General features: G+C 45.1%; 1 protein-coding gene across 1 annotated transcript; it reads right to left on the bottom strand.

The window, feature by feature from the left end:
• Nucleotides 1–17,593: 17,593 nt before the first annotated feature.
• On the bottom strand, nt 17,594–18,259 carry LOC138350913 (ice nucleation protein-like). The gene has a single exon (XM_069302374.1). It carries the CDS (start codon nt 18,257–18,259, stop codon nt 17,594–17,596), a length of 666 nt encoding a protein of 221 aa, XP_069158475.1.
• Between the last annotated feature and the right edge of the window lie 1,586 nt (nt 18,260–19,845).

Genomic DNA, 19,845 nt, shown 5'->3' with positions numbered 1-19,845 from the left:
GGTGAGGTGGCATTAATAGGGTATTAATTTCATCAACACAAGACAGAACAAGAGGTGGCATTAATAGGGTATTAATTTCATCAACACAAGACAGAACACGAAACAATGGGTATTGAAATGGAAGTGATTGTAGAAAGCCTATTGGTCCATATTTCTTGATGCTTCTATATTGGAGCGGAGTCTTGAGGTGGGTAGAATATAGTTGTGCATTAATTGGCTGTTGATTGCTGGTGTTGACTTCTTAATGTGTAGTGCCTCGCAAACGTCAAGCCGCCTGCTATCGCTGTATCTATCGATGATTTCTGTGTTGTTTACTAGGATTTCTCTGGCGATGGTTTGGTTGTGGGAAGAGATTTCTCTGGTGATGGTTTGGTTGTGGTTGTCTCTTCCCACAACCAAACCATCGCCAGAGAAATCCTAGCAAACAACACAGAAATCATCGATAGATACAGCGATAGCAGGCGGCTTGACGTTTGCGAGGCACTACACATTAAGAAGTCAACACCAGCAATCAACAGCCAATTAATGCACAACTATATTCTACCCACCTCAAGACTTCGCTCCAATATAGAAGCATCAAGAAATATGGACCAATAGGCTTTCTACAATCACTTCCATTTCAATACCCATTGTTTCGTGTTCTGTCTTGTGTTGATGAAATTAATACACTATTAATGCCACCTCTTGTTCTGTCTTGTGTTGATGAAATTAATACCTTATTAATGCCACCTCACCCAATCCACCTCACTCAAATGTAGATATAAACAAAATCGAAGATGTGTAAGTTCTATTCAGTTGTGTATTTGTAAACTAAAGTCTTTGAAAATGTAATAAGTTTTACGAAATGCGCTCGTGTCGCGTCAGACTAGAAATAAAAATGAATTTTGGAGAATTGATTTTTGAATTACCTCCAACAGTGAAAAGAAATGTACGAAAGATTGAGAAAATTCGTGTTAGAATTATTAATCTTACTTTTTCGGTCATATTTAATAATATATGTCTACAGGAAAGAATGCTACCAAAATATACTAATATATATATATATATATATATATATATATATATATATATATATATATATATATATATATATATATATATATATATATATATATATATATATATATATATATATATATGTATATACAGTATGTATATATGTGTGTGTATATCACGAAAATAAACACGTGATTAAAAATGTGACAGTGTCAGACCACCGAGGAAAACTGAAAACGGAATTTTCTTAAGTATTTTCGTATATTAATTCCTTCTGACTCCTTCTGAAGATGTATTAATATCATACAGGATCCCTTAATATATATATATATATATATATATATATATATATATATATATATATATATATATATATATATATATATATATATATATGCGAACAAGCCTGAATGGTCCCCAGGACTATATGCAACTGAAAACTCACACCCCAGAAGTGACTCGAACTGATACTGCCAGGAGCACACTGCTGGTGTACAGGATCCCTTAACCGCTCGACCAACACGACCGGACAAAAGAGGTTGGTAGCTGAGACTATTTCCATCCCCCTGCCGGTACTCGGTTGGTAATCTTATGCATGGTCTTTTATCAAATCACCTCACTCTTTGGGGCACACGTGAGGAACACAAATGCGAACAAGCCTGAATAGTCCCCAGGACTATATGCAACTGAAAACTCACACCCCAGAACTGACTCGAACCCATATCCTCGATCCTGTACACCAGCAGTGTGCTCCTGGCAGTATGGGTTCGAGTCACTTCTGGGGTGTGAGTTTCAGTTGCATATAGTCCTGGGGACCATTCAGGCTTGTTCGCAATTGTGTTCCTCACGTGTGCCCTAAAGAATGAGGTGATCTGATATTATACCATGCCCAAGATTACCAACCGAGTGCCAGCGGGGGGATGGAAATAGCCTCGGCTACGATCCTCTTTTGTCCGGTCGTGTTGGTCGAGCGGTTAAGGGATCCTGTACGCCAGCAGTGTGCTCCTGGCAGTATGGGTTCGAGTCACTTCTGTGGTGAGTTTTCAGTTATATATATATATATATATATATATATATATATATATATATATATATATATATATATATATATATATATATATATATATATATATATAAATATATATATATATATATATAAATATATATATATATATATATATATATATATATATATATATATAAATATAAATATATATATATATATATATATATATATATATATATATATATATATATATATATATATATATATATATATATATATATATATATATATATATATATATATATATGTATGTATTGAAATTACTACATAAACTCTCTCTACACAAAATAGTGGATAAGAGCTTGCAAAACTAGGCAAGTATAAAATTGTTCACGTAAGTCTAAAGGCGTGTTATATATATGAAAGGGAGTCTAGGTAAGTTCAAAGATGTCTATGTAAATCTAAAGATGTCTAAGCAAATCTTAAAGTGTCTTGGAAAGTCTGAAGATAACCTTTAAGTAGCCCAAAGGAGATATTTACATATCTTCAAAGCTACGTTTTCCAGGAAGGTCTTACAGAACTAATAAAGATATGTCAATATATGCATCACGTAATCTAAAACTGCTAAGAAAGTCCAGAAGGTCCCACAGTCAAGTCCTTGAAGAACCCACGCATGGCAGAGTCCCAAGATCCAGGTACATCTGGGAAAAAAAGGACCGCAAGTTAAAAACAAATCCGCCAGGTATATATGGAGACAGTCGGAGGCAGGAGACTATCGCGTCTTGAAGGTCTGAGACAGGCGAAGGTGTTCCGGCCACAACACACCTCGCAGACTGGAGCCGGATGTATCAGGCAGTTACACAAGTACTTCTACATCTTTTCTCAGTCTTTGCCGGCTTTGTTTACACGTTGAACTACGAAGAACTAAGATTACTATCGTTTACAAAAATAATAACAATTGTCTGGGAAGTGTCGATGTTTGAAAACTGTTTAACAGTTTATAACAATCCCCGTGGCGCAGTGGTAAAGCATTCGCCCGGTGCTTCGCGAGCGCTTTGGCCTGGGTTCGTATCCTGGCCGGGGAGGATTGACTGGGAGCCAATCCTTAACTGTAGCCTCTGTCCACCCAGCAATGAATGGGTACCTGGTTGTTAAACGATTTGGCTGGTTGTATTCCAGGGGGAAAAAATAAGATGAAGGACCTGCCTAAAACGCAATGCGTGAATGTTAGAACTCTTGTATATATAAATAACAATACATATTAGTATAATAAATGTAAACACAGCCGCCAGAGACTGAGGACAGATGAACGGGGTCGTAAATAGCATCGTAAACGCTTGGTGAATCCTGACCCAGAAGGTCGTAACATGCTTGTATCCAACGTAAAATAACATTGTGGTTACGACGCGTGTTCATAGAGTGGCAACAGCTTTAATCGGTTGAAAGAGAGAGGAGCGGCCACCGAACACTGTCCTTAAAGATGTCGGAACAGCGGTGTTTTCCGGAGAATGTTAAGGAGGGCCGTTGCTTGTGTCCGGCCACTGCTTGTGTCCGGCCACTGCTTGTGTCCGGCCACTGCTTGTGTCCGGCCACTGCTTGTGTCCGGCCTCGAGCGCATCAAGAAGGCGCAGTTACAACAGAGGGCCCCATCCGCCTCACCACACACGCGAAGGGAACCATCATGGTGGTGGTGGGACCTAGTGACACCCGGGGCCGTCACCACTTGTCCCTGCGGCTTGAGGCATCGTGCCACCAGTAACGTCAAACACCTGCATTACCACCGAAGTGTAATTGCGTTGTTTGCTGTAATTTGTAAGACTACAAGCAAAGTGAGCTGCTCTTCTCTTCCAAGACTGTCACGTTAGCTGTTGGGCTTTCTTCACATCCGAACTAGTGTGTTTCAGAACGTGTGCGGTGGAAGAAGAGCCGAGGAGTCCACCTGCACGCATGGAGCAAGAGTCCACCTGCACGCATGGAACAAGAGTCCACCTGCACGCATGGAACAAGAGTCCACCTGCACGCATGGAACAAGAGTCCACCTGCACGCATGGAGCAAGAGTCCACCTGCACGCATGGAACAAGAGTCCACCTGCACGCATGGAACAAGAGTCCACCTGCACGCATGGAACAAGAGTACACCTGCACGCATGGAGCAAGAGTCCACCTGCACGCATGGAACAAGAGTACACCTGCACGCATGGAACAAGAGTACACCTGCACGCATGGAACAAGAGTACACCTGCACGCATGGAACAAGAGTCCACCTGCACGCATGGAACAAGAGTACACCTGCACGCATGGAACAAGAGTACACCTGCACGCATGGAACAAGAGTCCACCTGCACGCATGGAACAAGAGTACACCTGCACGCATGGAACAAGAGTACACCTGCACGCATGGAACAAGAGTACACCTGCACGCAAGGAACAAGCGTTTTGAGTTTCAACTAACCACCGCTCTACTGTTCGTTCCTCGCCTCAAGCACGAGGCGAGGCTGGCAGCAACAGCAGGAGGCGAGGCTGGCAGCAACAGCAGGAGGCGAGGCTGGCAGCAGCAGCAGCAGCAGGAGGCGAGGCTGGCAGCAGCAGCAGCAGCAGGAGGCGAGGCTGGCAGGAGCAGCAGCAAGAGGCGAGGCTGGCAGCAGCAGTAGCAGCAGCAGCAGGTGAGGCTGGCAGCAGCAGCAGCAGCAGCAGCAGCAGGTGAGGCTGGCAGCAGCAGCAGCAGATGAAGCTGGCAGCAGCAGCAGCAGCAGGTGAGGCTGGTAGCAGCAGCAGCAGGTGAAGCTGGCAGCAGCAGCAGCAGCAGGTGAGGCTGGCAGCAGCAGCAACAGGAGGCGAGGCTAGCAGAAGCAGCAGCAAGAGGCGAGGCTGACAGCAGCAGCAGCAGCATGAGACGGGGCCGGCAGCAGTAGCAGCTGGAGGCGAGGCTGGCAGCAGCAGCAGCAGGAGGCGAGGCTGGCAGCAGCAGCAGCTGGAGGCAAGGCTGGCAGCAGCAGGAGGCGAGGCTGGCGCAGCAGCAGCAGGAGGCGAGGCTGGCAGCAGCAGCAGCTGGAGGCGAGGCTGGCAGCAGCAGCAGCGGGAGGCGAGGCTGGCAGCAGCAGCAGCGGGAGGCGAGGCTGGCGCAGCAGCAGCTGGAGGCGAGGCTGGCAGCAGCAGCAGCAGGCGAGGCTGGCATCAGCATCAGGAGACGAGGCTGGCAGCAGCAGCAGCAGCAGGAGACGAGGCTGGCAGCAGCAGCAGCAGCAGGAGACGAGGCTGGCAGCAGCAGCAGGAGACGAGGCTGGCAGCAGCAGCAGCAGCAGGAGACGAGGCTGGCAGCAGCAGCAGCAGCAGCAAGAGGCGAAACTGGTAGCAGCAGCAGCAGCAGCAACAGGAGACGAGGCTGGCAGCAGCAGCAGCAGCAGCAACAGAAGGCGAGGCTGGCAGCAGCAGGAGGCGAGGTTGGCAGCAGCAGCAGAAGGCGAGGCTGGGAACCACAGCAGAAGGCGAGTCTGGCCGCAGCAGGGGGCGAGGTTGGCAGCAGCAGCAGGAGGCGAGGCTGGCAGCACCAGCAGCAGCTGGCAGCAGGAGGCGAGGCTGGGAACCACAGCAGAAGGCGAGGCTGGCAACAAGAGGCGAAGCTGCCATCATCAGCAGCAGCAGGAGGCGAGGCTGGCAGCATCAGCAGGAGGCGATCCTGGCAGCAGCAGCAGGAGGCGAGGCTGGCAGCAGCAGCAAGAGGCGAGGCTGGCAGCAGCTTCAGCAGGAGGCGAGGCTGGCAGCAGCTTGCTTCAGCAGGAGGTGAGGTTGCCAGCAGCAGCAGAGTACCAAGTACCATTGTTCCAGCATAATGTCACGTGTTGTAAGGACTCACAGTTGACTCATGTGTACAACTAAGACAACATATCACATGTATAACTTATAGAAAACAATTTTACAAGGAAAAGGAATAAAAATCTTTGAACTTTATTTCCAATCATGTTGGATCCCATCCAGCACAGACATCATGTTACTTCCGCTCCCTAGACGCTGGCATTGAAAGTGAACCCAATGGTTTGTGCAGTTAGATCACAAACAATTGGTCCTGGGTTTGATTCCCCGGCAGGGCGAGATGCTTCGACACGTTTTTTTTTTATATCTGATCCATCTGTTTTGCTGTCAGTAAAAAGTTTCTTGGAAGTTAGGAAGCTGTTGTGGGTTGCAACCTCAATAAGGCTCCTGTCTCTATAAATAGGAACCATTTAATCCAATTTTAATATGATGCAGGTATTTGTATCAATATAATACAAGTCCCTGCCACTTGTACTGGACGGTAGAGTGACGGTCTCATTTCTTGCTGGTCGGCATTCAATCCCCGACCGTCCAAGTGGTTGGGCACCATTCCTTTCCCCCGTCCCATCCCAAATTCTTATCCTCACCCCTTCCAAGTGCTATATAATCGTAATGGCTTAGTGCTTTCTCCTGATAATTATCTTACCTTACCTTTACCTGGCTGGTATTAGTTCTCTGGTCATTTGTAATTCATGCAGTGTATAGCTCTAAGATCATACAGTCAGTATAATGTAATACATACAGTGCATAGCTCTAAGATCATACAGACAGTATATTGTAATACATACAGTGCATAGCTCTAATAGATGATACATACATCCAATATAATAATTATATCACAAGCAGCAAAACGTCACTTATAAAAGTAAAAATTGAGCATTATTTATTTATTTATTTATTTATTTATTTACGAGCTGTACCCGGCCACGCGTTGCTGAGCCATAGCAACCCTTCCCTGTCCCCCGGTCCTCCCCACCATCCATCCCTCGTCCTTCCAACCATTCCCCACTTCCCCGTCTGCTCATCCTCCCCACAATTCCCCCCCCCCTCCCTCGTCCCCTCGTTCTCCCACACCATCCCCCACTCCCTTGTTCCCTCGTCCTCCCCATCATTCTCCTTTCCCCCTTCCCCTCGTCCTCCCCCACTATGCCCCATTCCACTGTCCCGTTGTCATCCCCCACCATTCTCTATTCCCCTGTCCCTTCATCCTCCTCACCATGCCACACTCCCCCATCCCTTTGTCCTCTCCACCATTACCCCCCCCTTTCCTGTCCTCTTGTCCTCCCCACCATCCCCCACTTCCCTGTTCCCTTGTCCTGCCCACCATTCTCCACTCCCCAGTCCCTTTGTCCCCAACTTCCCACACTCTCGCCCCCTCGTTCTCCCTACCATTCCCCATTCCCGTCCTGTCGTCCTCCCCACTGTTCCCCACTCCCCCGTCCGATGCGTTCCCAAATGATCTGACGTTCTCATTAGAAAAAAAAGGAACATCAAATGATCTGATGTTCCCATCACTGAAAAATAAGTAGAACAGTTAAAAAAAACAAAATGAAAAACAATGCAAAAACTAAAAAAATAAACTATACTCACGATATTAACAGTATGGTAAACAACACTGCTCAATTCCAACGCAATGTCACTCAAAATAATTAAATCAAAATGAAAATAAATCAAAATCTATGAAAATTAAATTTATCAGTGCAATCGGAAACATTGAAATGGAATCATAACATATTTGGAATAGCATGTGTTGCTCTTATGTGCAACAGATGGCGCTGTTTCTTAAAAAAAAAAATGATTTTACCTGTCACAGGTGTAGCATCTATAATTACACTTACAAAATGAACGGTATGGTAAACAACACAGCTCAATTCCAGTGCAATGTCACACAAAATAATAATAAAAAAAATCGAAATCTATAAAAATTCAATTTAACAATTCAATTGGAAACATTGAAATGGAATCGTAACATATTTAGTATATTGTGTGTTGCTATAACGTGCAACTTTTGGAGCTTTTTTTTTTAAATAACTGTTTTTTTACCTGTCACATATGTGGCATCGATATAGTAGGTATATAAAAACATGCGTGTATTCGAATGGAACATTGTGTCAAAATTTCAAAGCAATTGGTGAACTTTCAGAGATTACAGCGTGTGTTGCTCTTATGTTCAAAAGATGATGGATGGTTTAAAAAAAAAAAACAAGTTTTTCCTGTCACAGGTGAGGCATGTATATAGTAGGTATATAAAAGCATGCGCCTATTTGAATGAACCGTTGTGTCAAAATTTCAAAGCAATTGGTAAAGAGGTTTCGAAGATTTCCCTCATATGAAAAACACGTTTTAAAAAAAAAACATGTTTTTTCCAGTCAAAAAAGTGACACCTGCATAGTATATATATAAAAAACCTGCTAGGATGCGAATGGAACGTTGTGTGAAAATTTCAAAGCAATTGGTGAAGAGCTTTCGGAGATTAGCGATTTTGAACAAACAAACATTTACATTTCTATTTATATAGACTAGCTGTATCCTGCCACGCGTTGCTGTAGCTCAGCAACCTTTCCCTGTCCCCTTGTCCCCCAGTCCTCCCCATCATTCCCCACTCCCCCATCCCCTCGTCCAACCAACCTTTTCCCACTCTGTCCCCTTGTCCTCCCCACCATTCTCCATTCCCCTTTCCCCTCGTCCTCACCATCCCCAACTTCCCCGTCCCCTCGTCTGCCCCATCATTACCTCCTCCCACCATTACCCTCCCCCCCATTTCTTCATCCTCTCCCACCATTCCTTACTCCCATCTTCTCGTCCTCCCCACCATTTCCCACTCCTTCGTCTGATGTATTCCCAAATGATCTGATATTTCCATCAGAAAATTTGGAACATCAAATAATTTGATGTTCCCATCACTGAAATATAAGGAAAAACAGTTAAAAAACGAAATGAAAAACAGTTAAAAAACGAAATGAAAACCAATGAAAAAATAATAAAAAAATTAACTATACTCATGAAATGAAGTGTATGGTAAAAAACACAGCTCAATTCGAACACAATGTCACACAAAATAATTAAATCAGAATGAAAATAAATCTAAATCCATAAAAATTCTATTTATCAATGAAATTAGAAACATTGAAATGGAATCGTAACATATTTAGTATAGCGTGGGTTGCTCTTTCGTGCAACAGATGGAGCTGTATTTTTTTTTTTTTTTAAACATGTTTTTACTTGTCACAGGTGTTGCATCTATACTTAAATTCACGAAATGAACCTCTCGAACCTTATATTCACGAAATGAATGAAGTGTCTAATGGTAAAAAACAGAGCTCAATTCCAATGCAATGTCACACAAAATAATTAAATAAAAATGAAATAAATAAAAATCTAAGAAAATTTAAGTTGTTTTTTTTTTTTTTTTCTTTTTAGCAGGGATAATCCTGCGCGGGCCCTAAGCCTCTGGCTGGCCCACTAAGTGATGCTCGTTTCTGGTTTACCTGGGCGGAGGATGAGCATGTATGACCCGTATGGTCGCTTCAGTAAGATTTTGCCATATGTGTTTAACAACTTCCTCTGCTCTGTCGAATCGAAGGTGAAATCTTAACGGGTTTGTAACTGTGCACTGTGTTAGATAATGTTCCAGTGGTCTGTCGGGCATTTCTCCACAGTGTTGACATTTCCTCTCACCTTCCGGAACCCGTAAGCCTATTTCCCATGCACATGGGTATCCAAGCCTGATGCGATGTAAGTGCACTTCTGTTGTTCTACTGCCCCCTTTCATCAAACTAAGTGGTTCGTAGTTGGTGGAATTCTTGTACCAACCCGCAGATCCTGATGTTGCAACTGCTGTGTCGTGGTCACTGTACAGCCTTCGCATTGCTCTGTTTCGAATCACTTTCTTCATCTGGGAGAGACTCGGTGGTATGTAAATGTCTACATTCCTCCTCTTAGTAGCAAGTTTTGCAGCTTCGTCTGCAATGTCATTACCTAATAGTCCCACATGACTTGGCACCCAGTTGATAAGCACCCGTCGGCCTTGTCGGTGGAGTGTGTGCATGAATGATAAGACATTGGTGATCAGATGGATGTTATCACATATGTGTTCCTGTTGCAAGGTTTCAATGGCGGTTCTCGAATCTGTATGGACGATAACATGTTGGCGGTGTTCAGCAAGAGCATGTTCCAAAGCCTTTTGAATGGCTAGCATCTCAGTCTGTAAAGTCGAACACCCATTTGAGAGCCTCCAACTATATACAGAGTTTCCTGCTTTAACTGCAGCTCCGGTTTCCTGTCCCTGCTGGTCTACTGACCCATCCGTGAAGTAAGTGAAGCTGTCTGATGCCATGTTTGCTTCTATATGCATCTGTGCAAAGTGACGGAGCAGATGAGGATGTGTCTGGTTCTTCTTTCCTTCAAGAGCCATAATCTGAAAGTCTGCTGGCAGAGATTCCCAAGGGGCTTGTATAACAAAGTCTGCATGTATGTCGTCGACACCCCTCTCAGTGACTGTGTTTGCCATATCGAACGTATCGATGGCGTTTATCGCACAATGGGTCCACCTGTTGCTATTGGAGGCTCTTCTGTCCAGAGTTAGTGCTCCAGTGATCAAATCTTTAAGTGAACTGATTCTAGGTCTAGTCAATATCTTGGTCAGCATGCACGCAGCAATCCCCTTTACCCTTATTTCAATCGACGTTAGCTTTGTCTCAAGTCTTAGGTTCAGGATTTTAGTCCATCTGGGAGCACCTGTTATGACTCGCAATGCATCATTTTGAAGAACCTCAACGTTTGCCCACTGACCAGGAGAAAGAGTGAGTAAGGCAGGCGCTGCATAATCAACCAGGGAACGAACGGCGTGTATGTAAAACATTCTCAACACTCTGTGTCCCGCTCCTAGACGGGGCCCTGTGATTGCTCTCATTATATTTATTCGTGACTTTGCTTTCTCCTTTAGATATTGAATTTGCTTATTGAATGTCATTTTAAAATCAATCCACACTCCGAGATATCGATATTGTGGAACCCACTGAAGGTTAATGTCCTGAATGCGTAGGTGCCTGTCTGGAGCCTTGCCACCTAGTCTCATCGCCTTAGACTTCTGTGCAGATATTTTTAGCCCTAAAACACTGCATTCAGATGTCACTTGATCTAAAGCACCTTGAGCTTTATTTAGAAGTGAAGGACCCGTAACGACTAATGCTAGATCATCAGCATAGCTAAGCAATGTAACCCCTTCTGTAAAGGACATGGTAACAAGGTTTTCCATAAGGATGTTAAAAAGACTAGGACTGAGGACTCCTCCTTGTGGAGTCCCATTCTCGTGCAAGTGGTAGTCCGACACTTGTCCTTGCAACTTTACTCTGGCATACCTGTGACTTAGGTAATCTTGAATCCATGCTAGCATTTTCCCCCTCACACCTTTATTAACTAAGGTGTGTAGTATTGCTGGCGGGCTTGCAAGTTCAAATGCTTTTTCCAGATCAAGGAAGACCACTATAGCTGGACCCGAGTTAACTGTTCCTAGTAATGTTGCTATGCAGTTGGCAGTACCTACACCTCTAGTGAAGCCAAATATGTGTTTATGAAGGTCTCCAGTCTTCCACAGTAGCCTATTTAAGACCATCCGTTCTGCAGTTTTACTAACGCATGATGTTAAGGAAATGGGTCTGTAATTGCCAGGTTCATTCGGCTTAGGAATCGGTATGATGTCTGCTTTCTTCCAAGAGGTAGGTAGTTTGCCTTGCTGCCAAGACGCATTGATGACGTCCAATATCCCTCGGTCTCCAGCAGGACCTGCATGTGCGATCATTGAGTATGTAATGTTATCAGCACCTGGTGCAGTGTCCTTACCACCTTTTTTGGCTCTGCTTAGTTCCTGTTCGGTGAAGGGACAGTCACATTCGTCATTTATAGCTATGCCCTCATGAATGACTGTCATCCTCTCTTGTTTTAAGTGTTCTTGCTGCCTTCGGACCATTGCAGGAAGCTGATATGAAGCTGTTCTTTCTGCAAATTGGAGAGCAAGTCTCGCAGCCTCCTGCAATGGTTGAATACATGCCTGTGGCCGGGCTGGTCGACCTGATATAGTTTTAATCTGACCCCATATCTTGCCAAGACTACTATGTTCATTTAGAGTTTGACACCACTCAAACCATCTTGCCTCCTTTACTTCTCTAGAAACACGCCTTGCTTCAGATATCACCGCTCGTAGCAGAGTTCTACCTTCTGGTGTGGGGTGTCTCTTTAGATGTTTTCTGAAGATATTGACTCTGTGGTTCTGTTCTTTAACGTCATTACTATAGAACCAATAGTTCTTTCGTTTCGTGTTACCTGTGATAATGATTGGAATAGCTTTGGTCGCAGCAGCTGCAACGGCTTCCTGCAGATTGGTCTCGTGTATGTTCAAATCCTCAGGTGGCGTGTACGTTGCATACCATTTTTCAAGTTCTTCCTGGTATACATTCCAATTGGCCTTCCCTAAATTCCACCGAGGCTGCGCAGGAGGTGTAGGAGGTCGTGCCAGGTTGAGTGTCGTGACAGTAGCATAGTGGTCACTGGTGATCACCGGGTCTACTGCCCACTTCGCCTGTTGCTGGAGTGCTGTGGAGATGAATGTAAGATCAAGGGAACCTCCTAGAATGTGAGTGGGTTCCCCAGTGTTGAGAAGTGTAATTTCAGGTACTTCTCGCAGAGCTGCAGCTAAATGGCGCCCATCTGCATTGGCTGGCCCAGTTGCACCTAACTCTGGATGATGAGCATTAAAATCTCCAGCAAGAATTAAATTTTCCTGCGTGGCCAAGGCAAGCACTGCCTCTGCTTCTAGTTTACGTCTAGGGGGCTTGTAGACGTTGTATATGAGGAGCTCAAAATTAGCCATATTCACTGTAACTGCTAATACCTCTACTCCATCCCCACATGAAACCGAGTCTATTTTCTTGCTGGGTATGGTGTTTCTGACTAGGGTCATTAATCCTCTTAGTCTCCCCTGCTCATACGGGAGAACATAGTGCTGATATCCAGCTAATCTGAAGGATTTCGTGGCTGGGAAAAGAGTTTCTTCCAAAACGATTATATCTGCTTTCGTGCTGATTGCAGCCTCCTGAAGTGTGTGTTTTTTATTTCCAAGACCTTGTATGTTCCACTGCAGAATTCGTAATGGCCAGACGACGGGTTCGGTTGGTGTTGCTTGTTCTACTAGAACTCCTCCTCGGAATCGACCTCTATATTCTCCGCCTCGCAAGTCGTGTCGCTGCAAATCGGACTGCATTGAGAGTTCGTGGTCATCCCCGACGTTGTTGGAATCTGTGCATAACTGTGGTCCATCGCTATGTTGTTGGAAGTGCTGCAGGTCGGACTGCATTGAGTGCCCGTGGTCAACCCCGGCAATGTTGGAATCTGTGCAGAACTGTGGTCCATCACTTTGTTGTTGGTATTGCTGCAAGTCGGACTGCATTGATTGCTCGCGGCCGTTTCTTGTGTTGGCGGAACCTGCGCATCTCTGCTGTTCAATACGTCTTTGTTGGCGTTGCTGCAGATCAGACTGCATTGGCTGTTGTTGTCTGTCTCCTGTGTTGGAAGATTCTGTTGATCGTGGGGGGTCACTGCGTCTTGCAGTTGCGTTTGTGAATGTCGATGTCCCGGTGTCTTGACTAGCCGACTGTTGTTGGTAGTCAGTATGTCCAAGTTGCGTTGTTTGTCCTCTTGTGCTCCATCCTGTCTCACACTGTCTATTTCTCGTGTAACTGTGGTCTGCTGCACGATCTTGTCCATTATCACACAAGTGATGTCTTGAGTCTGTTGTTGTGAGGCGTTCTGCGTCATCTGTAGGCAATTGATAATGGTCTCTGCCATGATCTTCACGATGGTTTGCAGCTGGACCTCGGTAAAACTGTATAGGTGGGGAGTAGATTCCGAAAGTAAGTGTTTTCTGCTCATTTGCACTTGCTGGACTTCTGCAACACTTTCGTGTAATGTCTGATTCGGAATTTACAGATTCGGGAAATTTTGCTCTGTGAGAGCGGGTGGCTGTTGTGGCTGTGCACGAGTGTCCCAGACGGTGGTGTTGGTGGAAGTACCGCTGGTCAGTGTGTTGACCCTGGCCTGAGCTGTCTGCACTTTTTGTTTCCGTGCAGAGCAGGTTGTGCTCCAGGCATGATGTTTGCCTCCACAATTTGGACATTTGGCTGTCGTGGTCTGGTTTGCCTTGTGCTTGGCAATACAGTCTTTGGTGGGATGTCTCAGGCTGCACACTCCGCACCTCTCCTGTCCTGTGCAGCGTGACTGATGGTGGCCGTATTTCTGACACCTGAAGCAGCGTAGGGGTTCCGGGACGTATGGCCTCTGTCGGTATGTCCCCCAATTTCCAAGACCGAAAGTTTCCGGCACATGTCCCATGACGGTCACCAGAACCTGACGCGTCGCTGCCTTGTCTACTTTTGTGTGGCAACGTTCCGCACTCAGGACTTGCTTGTGTTCTAGCACTGGATCCAGGGGAAAGTCGATTGGGTATCCCAAAAGCACGACTCGTGTGCGTCGTTCTGAAGGGTCCAGCTTTACCAAGCACACAGGTTTCCCCTGCAGGACTCTTACCTTCTCTAAGTAATGTGCAGTCTGTTGGTCTTGAGGTGTCAGTATTATTTCTCCCTTCAGGTTGACTGTAATGGAAAGTTTGAGCTCTGGTTGTTCTTTTTCCATCGCCGTTACTACTCCATATGCTGTAGGAAAGTGGTCGGTCTGCATGATCTTGAATTTCGGAAGAAGTGCAGAGGCTGGCGATGTCTGGTGTGAGACTGGTGGTGTCCTCCCCTGTCCCATACTGCTGTCCTGCGGCTGGGCTGTGGAGCGAGGAACAATGGCCGACATTGGCTGGCGTGAAACCGGTGGTGTCCTCTCCTGACTCATACTGCCGTCCCGCGGCAGCGTTGCGGACAGAGAAGCATTGACTGACACTGGCTGGTGTGTGACTGACGCTGTCCTCTCTAGGTCCATTACGTCCGCTGACTTGCTGGTAGAAGCAAGTGGTAAAGCCTCGATAGCAGTTTTCTTTGGGGCCTGCTGCACATCGGTCCCCCGTCCTTCCTCGTTCGAAAGCTGCTTCCATTCCCTCTTGCGCTGAGCCTTCCCCATGGCTCTCTACACGTAGTGAGAACCGACTCAAACCACCGGAGCAGCAGGCGACACGTCCTCACTGCACGGTAGCTCAGGAGCCCACCTTTAAGTTGTCAATGCACTCGGAAACAGTGGAATGGATTTGTAACATATTTAGTATGGCGTGTGTTGCTCTTACGTGCAACAGATGGCGCTGTTTCCTAAAAAAAAAGAATGTTTTTGCAAGTCACAGGTGTGGTAACTATTCTTATACTTACGAAATGAACGGTATGGTAAACAACACAGCTAAATTCCAATGCAATGTCACACAAAATAATTAAATAAAAATGAAAATAAATGGAAATCTATGAAAATTAAATTTATCAATGCAATTGGAAACATTGAAATGGAATCATAACACATTTAGTATTGTGTGTGTTGTTATTACGTGCAACAGATGGTGCTGTTTTACAAAAAAGCATGTTTTTACCTGTCACTGGTGTGGCATCTATATAGTAGGTATATGAAACACACACACGTATTCGAATAGAACGTCGTGCCAAAATTTCAAAGCAATCGGTAAAGAACTTTCAGAGATTACAGCATGTGTTGCTCCTACGTCCAACAGATGGCGCTGTTTTAATAAAAAATTTTTTTTTTTTCCTGTCACAGGTGAGGTATGTATATAGAAGGTATATAAAAACATGCGCCTATTCGAATGCAACGTTGTGTCAAAATTTCAAAGCAATCGGTAAAGAGGTTTTGAAGATTTCCCTCACAAGAAAAATACAGTTTTTTCCAAAAAAGCAGGTTTTTCCCGTCACAGACGTGACATCTATATAGTACGTATATAAAAATTCGCTCGGATGCAAATGGAACGTTGTGTAAAAATTTCAAAGCAATCTGTGAAAAACTTTCGGAGATTAGTGATTTTGAACAAACGAACATTTACATTTTTATTAATATAGATTTATTATTTATTTATTTATTTATATACAAGAAGGTACATTGGGTTTATGAGAATACAGAGATTTAACGTTCTACATTCTTGTAAAGTAACTAGCATGCATAGCGTTTAGGGCAGAACCAAGTACAACTTCAAGTAACCAAAAACTGTCTGCGGGACGCTCAGTTAAAATTTATATGGAAAAATAAAATACTTTTGACCTAGGAAGGAACTTAAAAACAAAATATTACTGGTCAAGACTTTTGCAGGTCTATTGACGAGGCATCAATATTCTCCACTGCGACGGCTGGTGTTGTGTGGTCAGTCACTCCAGTACACAAGTAGAGTTGGCAGCGGGTGAGCAGGCGAGTGGGGGAGCGGGTGGACTGCGGGTGAGCGGTGGGTGGGCAGGCGGGTGGGCTAAAATACGGGTATATTAGGACGTAACATGTGTTGATTGGTCCGGGGTCGTTGTTGTGGGTTAGTGCCTGGAACCCCGCTCCTCGGTCTCACCTCCCGCCTCGCACAACTCGACTCCCATCCTCCTCAAATGGAAGTAAGTACTTGTAGTAACTATGAGGGAGGAACTCTTTGGCTGACACCCGGGCCGAGGGAGGAACTCCTTCGCTGACACTCTGGCCGAGGGAAGAACACCATGGTTGACACCCTGGTCGAGGGAGGAACACCATGGCCGAGGGAGGAAAACGAGTAAACACCGCAATTGGCATGAAAATCCCGAACGGACATATGAAGTGGTAGTATAAGTCATACCTACTCACAGACCAGTCAGTCCTCCTAAGGTTTCCCAACGTCAAGAAACTGTCGTAGTAAAATGCACTTATCCTAACCTACCAGAGGAACCAAAACAGAAAACGGGACAGTACGTCAATTCCAAGAGCTGCTACCATTTTCTAGTATGACGATTCAACCTGGCTTCTTACAAAGAACGTCGCGTTTCGCTCCTATGCGTTACATAAGGTCAAAAAATTCGTACCAGCAAATGGAAGCGGCTCGCGAAATTGAGGTACTGTCCCGTTTTCTGTTTGACCCTTTTCGTGACGTTGGGAAACCTTAAGAGGACTGGCGGGACAATTTTTGGCCTGAAGTAGAGGATACTTCAAAATGCGACGTGCTGTTAGAAGGACAGAGTTAGACAGTCAGGTGGGGTCAGGTGAGATGATGTAGAACACCATTTTCTGTCTGTTGTGGCAACCGTATAGGACGGGTTGTACAGGAAGCCTCAACGGCAGGTCCTGTTCCCCTGCCCTTCCTCTTTTTAAGGGACACGGTATTAGAGTGCTAGATGAACATTGTAATCATGAAGGGATTGAGGCCACAGCGGCAGAGGCTTGCGCCTCCACTTTGACTCATGATTATGGCGAGTATGAGGCCGCCACAACTTGATTACCTTCCAGAGACCAGACACGTTACTCACAACCTGGAACACTCTATCTGGAAAACAATCACGAGACAGTAACTGTCTACGCCCGTCGCATTCATCATGTTGTTGGACTTTCCTCACAATAAGGTCAAATGTTCTAGCAATGAAAATCAGAGGAGTAAAAATTTTATAAAATGCACCTGCTTGACTATGATATTGTGGACAAAAATGTTTCCTATATTTCATCGTACATTTATTGTAAGTTAAATTCAAATGTTTTCCTAGTGGAAAACATATAATTTGGTGAATTGAAATACAATATATATTTTGTTGGTGTAGTACCAGAAGCACCTAAGCATGATATTGGGTAACATGATTATTCCCTCCCCCCCATGATCAAGTTGTTGTTGACGCCGTGGTCTGAGATGACGGTGTGGCCGTGGTCTGAGGTGACGGTGTGGCCGTGGTCTGAGGTGACGGTGTGGCCGTGGTCTGAGATGACGGTGTGGCCGTGGTCTGAGATGACGGTGTGGCCGTGGTCTGAGATGACGGTGTGGCCGTGGTCTGAGATGACGGTGTGGCCGTGGTCTGAGATGACGGTGCGGCCGTGGTCTGAGATGATGGTGTGGCCGTGGTCTGAGATGATGGTGTGGCCGTGGTCTGAGATGACGGTGTGGCCGTGGTCTGAGATGACGGTGTGGCCGTGGTCTGAGATGACGGTGTGGCCGTGGTCTGAGATGATGGTGTGGCCGTGGTCTGAGATGATGGTGTGGCCGTGGTCTGAGATGATGGTGTGGCCGTGGTCTGAGATGATGGTGTGGCCGTGGTCTGAGATGATGGTGTGGCCGTGGTCTGAGATGACGGTGTGGCCGTGGTCTGAGATGACGGTGTGGCCGTGGTCTGAGATGATGGTGTGGCCGTGGTCTGAGATGATGGTGTGGCCGTGGTCTGAGATGATGGTGTGGCCGTGGTCTGAGATGATGGTGTGGCCGTGGTCTGAGATGACGGTGACGAGAAAAGTATGCCCCTTCCCCCCCCCCATCCTATGCATCATCAATACTCTTTGCACAAACCTAACATAACCCAATCTATACTAACCTAACCCAACCTATCCTATAGTAACCTAACCCAGCCTATCCTATACTAACCAATCCTAACCTTGCCTAACTTAAACCCAGTCTAACATACTTATAGGGTATGGTTATTTGGGTAAAGTTACTATTTGCGTAATTTATCTTACCTTCAATTAACTGTATAATTTGTTAATTTGTCCCCCACAGCTCCACACATTGGGGGGGGGGGGGGAGTTAATTTATTGTGGTAATATTTAACTAATTTTGAATTAGTCCAGTGAAGTATATGGTCAGCTCAGTAGACCGAAGATAATTCTCGAATTATTTACCTTCCAAAGGCACAGCAGGTTGTCACTCACACAATCATGTATTTATAATCGTCGCTTAAGGGCTAAATATTACTTGTGATAATAAATAATTACGGTCTAACTAATTAGAATGAGAATGCCAGAGGTGCAGGTGTGCGAGGTGAGGAGGGGCGGCGGGTGAACGTGGCCGCGGTCACCTGGTGCTAGACTCTGGCACAGGCACAGCCTCGTGTTCTTGAAGATATCCTCATATTGCACAACAAAATTGCCAGTTCAGGCAACTGAACGTGTGACCCTGTATGACTAACCATCCTGCGAGATGGGGACTTTTAGTATCACTGCTGCCTTATTCACTCTTGTGTTGATGATGATATTCTCATAATGCATCCGGAGTCAGCTAGTACAGACTACTGATCACGTGCCTCTGTATGACTAACCATCCTGTATGATGGGGATTTTTTTTTTTGACAGGCTGTAGTCACCTTCATATAGTGTAGGGTAGCTGCACGGACGCCACCCACGGGTTGTTTTACATTAGGCTCACAATATCAATAAGTGATTACTCATGTTTTAACCTCATTAATTACATAGAGTTTAATAGAAGGGACGACACACGCTGGTGGTGGTGTGGTTATGGAGAGTGACCGACCCAACCTCGCCCCCATGCTCCAAGGAAAACATCAAACCAACAGAGGTGGAGGACTTAATGTTTTAAGCGTGGGCCGTCAACAATAACTAACTATAGTTACGGCTTAAGATGGTCCACACTGCGCGTCAGTACGTTCCCTCTGTTAGCAACGATGAACCAAGGCGTCCAACCTTCCTCCTCTTCCCTCCTCCAGCGGGAGAGAGAATGTTTCGTTCGTTTTAATTATTCGGAGCACAAAGTCCCTCCTTTTGGCAAATGTAGATGAATGAATTAGTGTTCTTTTTAAGAACTTGTTAATTTATTCTAATCACATAATCTATAAAATAGAATTAGAGATCAATTCAGTCTCTGAATTGTTTACTGTGGTTTGTGAATGGGCGGCGTCGGCCGATTGACAACCTAGTTGTAAATATCACATTCGCATGCCAATTAGACTTAAACTGAAAGTAACTTACATAAAGATTTAATTTAATATTTATAATAAAATTTATGGAAATTATTTCCCAAAACCTAACCCAACCTCTCCTATACTGGCATAACCAATCTTAACCTAACATGACTGACCCTAACCTAAGGAAAATAACGGCCCTAACAAAAA

This window comes from Procambarus clarkii, chromosome 47 (assembly GCF_040958095.1).
Source record: "Procambarus clarkii isolate CNS0578487 chromosome 47, FALCON_Pclarkii_2.0, whole genome shotgun sequence".
Classification (NCBI taxonomy): Eukaryota; Metazoa; Arthropoda; class Malacostraca; order Decapoda; family Cambaridae; genus Procambarus; species Procambarus clarkii.
The sequence above is the reverse complement of the archived record's forward strand: the minus strand, read 5'-3'. Positions and strand labels throughout refer to the sequence as shown.

What these genes read in the sequence shown, in the direction of transcription:
- LOC138350913 (XM_069302374.1), bottom strand. Translation starts at nt 18,259, where the DNA reads ATGGGGGGGGGGAAGGGGCATACTTTTCTCGTCACCGTCATCTCAGAC.